At 44.9% G+C, this 10,497-nt stretch overlaps 1 protein-coding gene across 1 annotated transcript in view; it reads right to left on the minus strand.

Moving 5' to 3' along the window:
• ephb3a (eph receptor B3a) overlaps positions 1-7,552 on the minus strand; it is a 96,622-nt gene extending 89,070 nt beyond the window's left edge. The window contains exon 1 of the mRNA XM_070541795.1: positions 7,038-7,552. Coding sequence (XP_070397896.1) covers positions 7,038-7,101 — 64 coding nt within the window. The 5' untranslated portion in view covers positions 7,102-7,552. The remainder of the gene's footprint in view (positions 1-7,037) is intronic.
• Positions 7,553-10,497: the final 2,945 nt, after the last annotated feature.

The raw sequence follows: 10,497 nt of genomic DNA on the forward strand, positions 1-10,497 counted from the left end.
TCGGCCCTCTGCGGTGCACAGCTGAGTGAATTCCCCCATACAGGGATGCTGGCAAGCCGCTCATCAGCTCGCCCCCAGAGTGGGCGATCCCATGCGTCAGCCCCCTCCCCCCCCTCCCCTCTCCTCGGCTACCTGGAGGCAACAGAGAGAATCGCTCACCCTCAGCTAACCAGAGGTCTGAGCTGCTCTGAGCATGCTTCATTTCACATGTCCCACATGCGCATGCTGCAGGCTGACTGTGGCGCTCCTGCAGAAGCCGGGTCCAGGACCCCGAGTGAGCAGCATCACACTCTGCTGTAGCCAGATCCCCCAGAACACTCAGCCGTGGGCCACAATGATGTGGGTGTATCAGGTAACACACACTGACACTGTTACCTGTTACATGTACGAACGCTTTGCATGGTACCCCTTGAAAGCTGGATGCCATTCCCGTCGGATGCTATTGAATTTTAAATGTGTTCACTTTGATTTTACATTTTATTTGTAAGTTCTGTTAGCAGCTATCAGTGCTGAGTGCAATACCCCGTTTAGTGATCAGCTCTCATTAGTTATTCATCAGGTTAGAAAAGAAGTGAATGCTTAAGCTTTAAAGCGGGGGTGCTGAATCCCTAACTCTGCTTTCAATCAGCAGGTGATTAACAGGCTTCTGCAGAGCCTGATGAGCTGCTGCACAGGTGATCCAACCACTGAATCAAATGGTAAATGGCCTGTATTTGATAGAGCGCCTTCTAGAGTCCTGGAACCCCCCAAGGCGCTTTACAACACAATCAGCCATTCACCCATTCACACACACATTCACACACTGATGGAGATGAGCTACGATGTAGCCACAGCTGCCCTGGGGCGCGCTGACAGAGGCGAGGCTGCCGAGCACAGGTGCCACCGGTCCCTCTGACCACCACCAGCAGGGGGGTTAAGTGTCTTGCCCAAGGGCACAACAACAGTGACAGACTGAGCGGGGCTCGAACCTGCAACCTTCCGATTACGGGGTGAGCACTTTACTCCTGTGCCACCGTCGCCCCGCCAAGAGTGATGGAGTAGAGGAACCATAAAGGCTGCTGCAAACCAGCCGTCCAGGACCAGGATTGGGTACCCCAGCTTCAAACATTTAGTAACAGAAAAACAATACGTCATGTGCACCGTATTGTCCGGACTACACGTCGCTCCGGAGTATAAGTTGCACCAGCCATAAAATGTATGATGAAGAAGAAAAAATATATAAGTTTTATTATTTTTCTTACAAAATCTGAGACCAAGCGTTTCACATTGCAAGACAAGCACCGGTAACAATAACAGAATAAACAACACGGGCGCAGCCGCGCGCCACGGTCTCCAGCAGAGGAAGGCGGTGTTTGAAACCTTCCCAGCGGGTCAGGGGAGCTCATTCCTGGTCCGGAGCCGGCCCGCAGCAGCGCGGTGTAGCCTACATCGTTTGGTATATAAATCGCTCCGGAGTAGCAGGCCCGGCCAGACTATGAAAAAAAGTGCGTCTTATAGTCTGGAAAATACGGTACTGCAGCCGCAAACGAAACGTAGCGGGAAAACAGGTAAACAAAACTGCTCTGTGTTTTAAAAAAGAACTACAGCATGGAATTAGAGATACAACACAGAAAGAACACACCTAAGTTTCCCTTCCCTTGCTTGAAAAATTGTTCCAAAATGAAAGTTGAACCCACATGTTGTTTATCTGTGAATTCAATGCCGTTCGGCGAGTCTCAAATAAAAATTTAGGGACCTTACTGGAAAAAAATGTACCATTAATGTAAAAAAGAAACTCTAAATAAACTATGTTCACATCCAGGATCAAACCCAGGTCTTCTGCATGAGCGTCCGACATCTTACAAGGTGAGCTACACTCTAGTAACATTTACAGTATCTGTAACATTTATATCCTTGATGACAGCTGAAACAACGTTCTAAGAACGGTTCGGAGTGAAAATGGCTGTTTTGTTGCTAATTAGCAGGAAATATCTAGAAGAAAGTTCTACAGAAAGTAGCTAAGGGTCCTCAGAAATGTAGCTAGCTTTGTCACTAGGCGTTAGGAACAGCGACAAAGTGGCACTGGCTAAAGACCAAAGGTGACAGGTCATCTGCTGCTGTGGCCCCCAGACTCTGGAACTCTCTCCCCCTGAGCCTGAGATCAGTGGACTCAGTGGTCTCCTTTAAAAAGCAGCTGAAGACTCACTTGTTCAAGCTGGCTTTTGTATGACCTTCTTCACCTCTCTCTCTTTATCCTGCTCTCCCACCTATTCCACCTTCCTCAGGATCCACTGGTTTCCCTCTTTCCTCTTCACTCTCTCTCTTTCTTTACATTTTTTCTTTTAAATCGCAATTGCTTACTCTTGCTCATTTTAAATATATTTTTAAACATTTTCAAAATATTTTTTATATTTTTACAATTTTTATATTTTTTGTTTTTGTGAAGGCCTCGTGATTTTTAACTTGAGAGGCGCTATAGAAATGATATTTTCTTCTTCTTCTTCTCTCTCTGCTGCTAAAGCTACGGATAGCAAAAGCTACGGGCGATGCCTGAGCGTGAACGCGCATGAAGCAGCCTGCTCGACCCGAGCATCTCTCTTTTTCTGTGATTTTACAGAAAAACAGGCAATCACAGTAAAAATGCCAGGGCTCATTCTACAGGACCAGGGCGTTGCAGGAGAATGTATGAAGAAGACATTTATTATTTCTACACATGTTTTGGCTGTCACACTTCCATAATGCCCCTTTAACTTAATGACTGACACTAATGTCTCTGTGCAAGCACAGTAATATAAAACGGCCCTGGTCTGTTTTTACCAGAACATTGTCGCTCATTACTGTCAACACCCTTTTTGCTATAAAGCATTTCACTTTTTTATTAGACCTCATTGAGAAACACATCCGCTCCAAACCAGTTTGATGCCTCTGAACAGATTCCTTCAGAATATTCTGTTTGACTTTACAAATAGAATCAGCTGTAGAAGATTTAATCCAGCAGAGACAATAACTGGGCTCGTCCTGCAGCCGGAGGTTGGTGCGTGCTTACACGCTGCTGTAAAACACTGACGCCGCAGCATAAAAAAGGCTTTTGGTGGTGCCAGTAACTCGTTGTTCCAAAATCACCAACTCCCAGAGAGCAGTTAAGGCTGAAAAAGATCCCATTTGTTCCGCCGTTCTCCCTCTTTCCTGTTAAATTTACAATACCTCTGAGATGGTGGAGCAGAGCTGCTGCAACTCTAATCCAGACCTGCCCCCTTTTCTTCCTCCCCCTCGTAAACTAGAGCAGCAGTGGAGTCACTCAGCCCCTGGGGTAAGAAAGCAATGCAGCAGTGGGAACTTTAGAGCATCACCACCCGTGGCATTTAAAGTTTGTTCTTTTCTTCTTTTTTTGGATCGCCTGCTGGAGCCAGAATGCCACACAGCTCTGTATTCTGAGTGAGCTCTGCTGATGTTTTATTCACTTGGTAGCAGAGGGTGTGTGATGAAAAGGGGGGCCTCCCCTGGTGCTACACTGACACTTGGAGCCAACAAGCCAACCCGGGAACAGCTCAATATCATCATGAGTGTAGATGGTGATCATCTCCACCCAGGACTCGTTCATGGCACCGCTCCGTTTCAGTTGGTCTCTCCGGAGAGACGTCAGAGCTGAGAGCGACCCTCGGTTTCACACCTGATGATGACTCTTTTTGGTTTGTTGACAAGTCAGGCTGACCTTGCCTTTGCAGGTCAACATTTAAGGTGTATTTCTGAAGTGAAAAAGGTAAAAGAGACGCAGCCAAAAATCAGCTGTTGGTCATGTTTAACATGATGCAATCGGCTGATCAGAACCCAGAGCTACGAGGTGGTTTACATCAGCAACAACATCTTCTAGGCGATTTTTTTTCTTCCAAAATTATAAACGTAAAGTTTCTTATAAATATCAATATAATAAAGTAGAGGCCGACCGATATATTCAATTTTTTTCTATATCGGCCATCCTCCCGGCTGTGGAGGATGGCTGCTTATACTGAGCCAGGATTCTCTGGAGGTTTCTTCCTGTTAAAAGGGAGTTTTCCTCTCCACTGTCGCTGCATGCTTGCTTAGTATGAGGATTGCTGTATAGTCACTGACACTAGTCAGTGACTTGATGCAATTTGCTGGGTTCCTTATATAGGAAACATTATTTCTGATTGGCTTAATGAACTGACCTGGATTGGAATGTTTATTATGTGAAGTGCCTTGAGACGACTCTTGTCGTGATGTGGCGCTTTATAAATAAACTTGAATTGATTTGAATTATTTAAAAAGCCGAATAAATAAAAATCAGGCACCTGTGTGGCCAACTGCCACCACTGCTAGACTGAAGAAAGGACCCGAAGGACCCCTACACACAGTGAGCCAGCCCACTCAACAGCACTGTGCTCCAGGTAGCCTTACGTTAAAATAAGCAGCAACATTTCTTCCCTCGTCTTTACAAGAACGAACGTGCAATCTCGGTTTAGCCTTTAAAACGTAGCGTGGTCATCAAACTCGTCACGTTTAGCATTCTAGCACTAGGCTGAAACACGTTGCCTTCAGACGCTAGTTAGTTTAGCAGTCTGTTCAGCAACAAAGGCAAGCGCCAGCACGATTACGTTCACCGGGGGGTTGTTAGTAAAATCAAGTCCATCGGTAAAAGGCACAAACGGAAGATTGAAGACTGCAAAAACATTCGAGTTAGAGTTGGGCATCGAGCCTCGATTGGAACCGGGACTAACTGTCAGTTTTTACAACAATTGTTCAAAGTTTTAAGTTTAGATTCCTAGTTTCGATGCACAGTCCAAAAAAAAAAACCTGATCTGCTAATGATGACAAATGCCTCTCAGAGCCGGTCAGACCCGCTGTCTGTCGCTGCTACTGTGGAGCCTACAGATACCCCGAGCGCAGCATCGCGTCGCCTCCTCTCTTCCTTTCCCTCACACTGTAGGCAGACAGCGGCAAAAATGTAAACAAGAAAATCTGCCGAACGTTTCCTCCGTGAGAGTTGTAAAGTTTGGATCCTACAACGAAAACACAGCACGGAGGAAGCTCGTCAAAATGCGTCAAGACAGTAGATTCACTGTGGGTTTTAAAGAAGAAGCTCTGGGTGGAGTGAGGCGAGTTAATAAAGCAGAAATAAAAACACGAAGTATCAACACGCGCCGGTGACCCATAAAATAATAAAGAGCATCGTGCTAGATCAGCAGCTTGAGATGACACGGTTCTGCTCACTAGGAGTCGGTACGGATGTTATGTAAAAAAAATATATATATATATTATAATAATAATAATAATACATCTCACAACAAAGACGTTTTTTTAATTTATTTTTTTGCTTTTTGAACTATTTAGTCAGTTGAGAGTTTAAATGTTTTAAATCTGTGAGGTTGTTACTGACATCAGACACATTTCAGTGTCAGTTTGGACCTGGTTGCTGCAGCGTGTACGTATCCTCCATGTGCAGCTAAAACGTAAATACATCAGCCTTAATAATCGGCTTCAGATGTCGGCCATCGCAAACAAAATTACTTACAAATCTGCATCGGCCTTAAAAACACATGTCGGTCGGCCTCTATAATAAACTGTGTTCCTATAATAGATGAATCTGCAGACACGATCAGTAAGGGGGCTCAGCCTCTAAACCAGAATCAGGTCATTTTTAGAAACAGCACAGAAAGGCTAAAAAAAATCAATATTAGACATGACCGGTAAAATAACTGATCATGCAACCCATCCTGTTTTTATTATTATTTATTTTAGGTCAGTTAGGCCAAGCAACAATAAGAAAATCCAACGTTTTTCTCTTTTCTGAGCTCACCATCGCAAGGCACTAATCACTAAAGCGTATTAAGTGTGAGTTTTAACTTTCTGATTATTACAGATCAATAGTTTTAATAGACTCTTAGTTATTGGAGTTAAATCAGCTGATTGCCTGCAGCAGGTCAGATCTTTTAAAGATCAGAGATCCATATTGGCCCCCAGACCAGAATCAGTGCATGTCCAAATATGAATACAAACACACACACACACACACACACACACACACACACACACACACACACACACACACACACACACACACACACACACACACACCTTAAATCACCTTATAAAACCGTCCTAGCTCTTGTCCCTCTGCTGTATTACAGCTAGGACAGTAAATCTGACTGTAAATGAGAGAATTACAACATAAAACCGTCACAGACGCCGATGCTTTTATCACCGGCTGCACAACAGATCAGTTACCTGCAGCTTTGGATAAATTATCTCTCACATACAAGTTCCTGCTCACAGCTTTGAGGCGAGAAAGCTGCTAAATGGATGCAACCTGCAGGAAAACGGCTCGGCTCCTCCGCCTCATTGAAACGCATCTGATGATCTGCCCTTCGTGTTTATCCCCAGAGGACAAACATCCGTCATCCCCTGAGCCCGGAGGCGAGAGCCAGCTGGGACTGGCTGCGCTGCATTGATTTACTCGCTGACACCAGAACTGATGAGGGATGAATCTGACCTCGGTCCAGCAGTGGCGGGCGCCGGGGGGGTCGGGGGGGGGGGGGGGGGGGGCACTTGTTAAGCCATTGACCTTTAACAGTTGTCATGTAACATGTTTCATGTGCGTCCCCCGTGGTGAGGTGGATCTGAGCTGGTGTCTCCTGCCCTGTCCGCTCTGGCGCGTGCTCTAAACCTCCGGGGTGGGTCCGAACCTCCCGAGCGCGGATAGGTGGGGCACCCTCAGCCAGCAGAGCGACAACAAGGACAATAGCACCAGGGCATCCCGGGAGCCGCACCGGGAACCCAGGTTGGGGTTAGGAGGGGGTTATGTGGGTCCGACCTGGACGCTTTCATCACAGGATCACGAACCGCTCCCGTTTCTCTCACTGATGAAACACACAGATCTGGTAATTACAGCAGAACTGGTCCAGGACCAGAAATCCTAATGCCCCTTCCTCCCCCGCCCTCTCATGTTTTTATTTTTATTTTCGTGCTTGTGGTCTTTGGTGACGTGTTGTATCACAACGCATCTTAATCGCTCTCGCGCAGGATGAGAATAAAGGACCTACCTTCTACAGCCAGGACCGCGGGGACAACGAGGCTGCACACCCACAGCAAGTAATCCATTGTCATAAAGCAGGCGTGTGCAACATGAAGAAAGGTGTGCAGAATGCCCCCCCACCCCCCTCCCCCCGGACCGACTGGACACTCAAACGCGAAGCCCCACAGCCGAGCCTCTCCTTGCCCCCTTCCCGGGTGTCATGTCTGTGATGGGGGCTTCTTACAGCCTCGTCCGTCCAGAATCCTCGGGACGAAAACGGGCAGTCCGGTGCGTCTGTTATTCCTCTGGGCGGTCAGTGCTGCTGCTGCAGGAGCGCAACAACGCTGCGCTTTTCCTCAGGCTCATTTTCTTTGTGTGACTTGAAAGCGAGCCTCCGTCCAGGGGCGCATCTCTGGGACTGGAACCCGGGACCGAGGTCCTACACACGCCAGAGGGATCCGACGAGCCCGCAGAGTCCCGACTCCGAGGCGAGGATGCTGCTCTTCTGCGAGAGATGTGCGTCGGAATGGCAACAGAGAGAGAGAGGGGAGGGGGGGGGGTGTGGGGGGTGGGGGGGGGGGGCAAGTGGGGGCTCAACGGTTGCAAGGTACGCAGCATTCACATCACACTTCCGTCAAAGACTTTCAGAATAATAGCATGTGCTAGCAATTACTTGAGGACCTTATTTTTCCACAAATGTAAAAGTGTCACAGTGCATTTATTTAAACAACAGACAGGTGAAACACAAACAATTTGATTCTGGAGAAAAGTTCATTTAGGTCAAGAAGAAACTAATCCACGAGACAGACTCATGCAAGGCCAGATATTTCAGTCTCTTTTGTTTTGACTGTGATGGTTATGACTTACAGTTTAAGAAAACGTCACTTTCAAAATTAAAATATTTTACCAGTTTTACCAGTACATTTACTAATGTGCTGTACACATACAACAGGTTATTATTATTATTACTATTATTATTATTATTATTATTATTGTTGTTGTTGTTGTTGTTGTTGTTGTTGTTGTTGCCGTTATTATTATTATTATTATTATTATTATTATTGTTGTTGTTGTTGTTGCCGTTATTATTATTATTATTATTATTATTATTATTATTATTACTGTTGTTGTTGTAGTTGTTGTCATAGTTATTATTATTATTATTATTATTACTATTATTATTATTATTATTGTAGTTGTCATTATTATTATTATTATTATTACTGTTGTTGTTGTAGTTGTTGTCATAGTTATTATTATAATTATTACTACTACTATTATTATTATTATTATTGTTGTAGTTGTCATTATTATTATTATTATTATTACTGTTGTTGTTGTAGTTGTTGTCATAGTTATTATTATTATTATTATTGTTGTTGTTGTTGTTGTTGCCGTTATTATTATTATTATTATTATTATTATTATTATTATTACTGTTGTTGTTGTAGTTGTTTTCATAGTTATTATTATTATTATTATTATTATTGCTGTTGTTGTTGTCGTTATTATTATTGTTATTATTATTATTATTAAATGATAAATGACCAACACTTGTATAGCGCCTCTCAGAGTAAGGACTCCAAAGAACTTTACACAACAGTGTATCATTCATCCATTCACACACATTCACACACTGGTGGGGATGAGCTACGATGTAGCCACAGCTGCCCTGGGGCGCACTGACGGAGGCAAGGCTGCCAAGCACAGGCGCCACCGGTCCCTCTGACCACCACCAGCAGGTAAGGTGGGTTAAGTGTCTTGCCCAAGGACACAACAGCAGAATTCTCTGTCCGGAGCCGGGATCGAACCTGCACCCTTCTGATTATTGGACAACCCGCTCAACCTGTTGAGCTACTGCTGCCCCCATTATTATTGTTATTATTATTGTTATTATTATTATCTCCACACAAATTTGTACAGAGCTAGCAGGGGTGGACTGTGAAGGCCAGTAGGCTGGACACATTTCTGCATGCTCCACCTCTTTATTCTCTTGTATCTGCACTGCAGATCACTGTTGTCTGCATGCATCATAGTCCAAAGAGACTCTAAACTGGATTTGACACATCATGGTCCCTACTGCAGTAACTAATGATAAGCAAATCAGGATCTGATGATTAAATAATGATTACTTAGGCTTCTCAACCATCACTTCACAGTGATTTATTAGCTGAAGATTCTTGCAATTTGGTGTGTGTGTGTGTGGGGGGGGGGGGGGGGGGTCCATTTCCCCCCACCTCAGCCTTTGAGGGGTGTTTAACGTTTTTTTTTTTTGGTTTCTTTCTATTGGAGGATCTTGTATGATGTCCGGTACTTTAGTACCAGGACTTCTGTCCAGGGTAAATGATGACTACCGGTAGTTTTTCTGGTCATTTATTAGTTGAAATCGCAGAGATTTCTTAAAAATTCATCTGCCCGTTTCCAAGTAAATACCAGCCATCCACAGTCCCCCAGCGCGCTATCCTGCTCCTCCTGAACAGGCTGGTTTTTGTTCATTAGGAAGCTGTAGCCATGCAGCTACGTCGGGGCAAGGCCGGATTATAATATGGGCAAACTGGGCACAGGCCCAGGGGCCCACAGCCACAAGGGGGCCCACTCGAGCAGCAGTCTTTTTTTTTTGTGCAGCAATCTTAACGTTGGAGAAAAAAATTGACAAGTAATTAAACTTGCGCCCACATTTTCTAAGTTAACACACATTTCTTTTAACAACGGTAGATGTTGCATCTTTACTGCCTGCTTCAGCCCTCCCCTCACCCTGCTTCAGCCCTCTCCCCCCTCCCCCTGCACAGCGGCCGCAAACTCACTGATGCGCCTGCAGCCTCTCGGAGTTCCTGCTGCTCTAAACATTAAAATAATTATTTCATTTTCTGTTCCTCACTTCTGATTACCTTCAGTGGTGTCTGTTTGTTGCAACCAGCAGGTACAAAAACTAACTTGTTTTTATTTGACTATTTTTCTGTCCTGCCTGTTTATTATCTTCCTGCATCTCCTCTCAATCCTAAAGAGAAACTGCTACCTGGGTTCATATATATTCACCTCATGAGTTACCTTTGAACTGCTGTTCTAAAAGATCTACCGACCGCTAAAACAGCGGAGTGCGCGCCAGCTACACCGGTACGGTCAGGGCCGTTGCTAGCTATTTTGGTGCTCCAGCAGTAAAAAAGCTCTAAAGCTTCTCTGAGTTTCTCTCCCTCTCAGCCTCTCTCACTCAGCTACTAACGAACGCCCGGTAGGCGGACGGGAGGCTGCAGGACAGAATGGCACATTATACTTTTAACAGACTGGAGAAGCAGAGAACAAAATCTGCCCAAACCACGCAGATAGAGTCAAAATGTTAAATGTGCGGAAGCAGAGTGCGAAAAACACCAAATTAAAGTCCTGAAAAGCAGCATGCTTACTAAACTCGGCAAAATTTGGCCAAAAACAGATTAATTAACAGCAGTAACAAGTCCAAATTTAAGCTAGGAGGTCAAACGACCCTCTGAACT

Source organism: Nothobranchius furzeri, chromosome 11, assembly GCF_043380555.1.
Source record: "Nothobranchius furzeri strain GRZ-AD chromosome 11, NfurGRZ-RIMD1, whole genome shotgun sequence".
In the NCBI taxonomy this organism is placed as follows: Eukaryota; Metazoa; Chordata; class Actinopteri; order Cyprinodontiformes; family Nothobranchiidae; genus Nothobranchius; species Nothobranchius furzeri.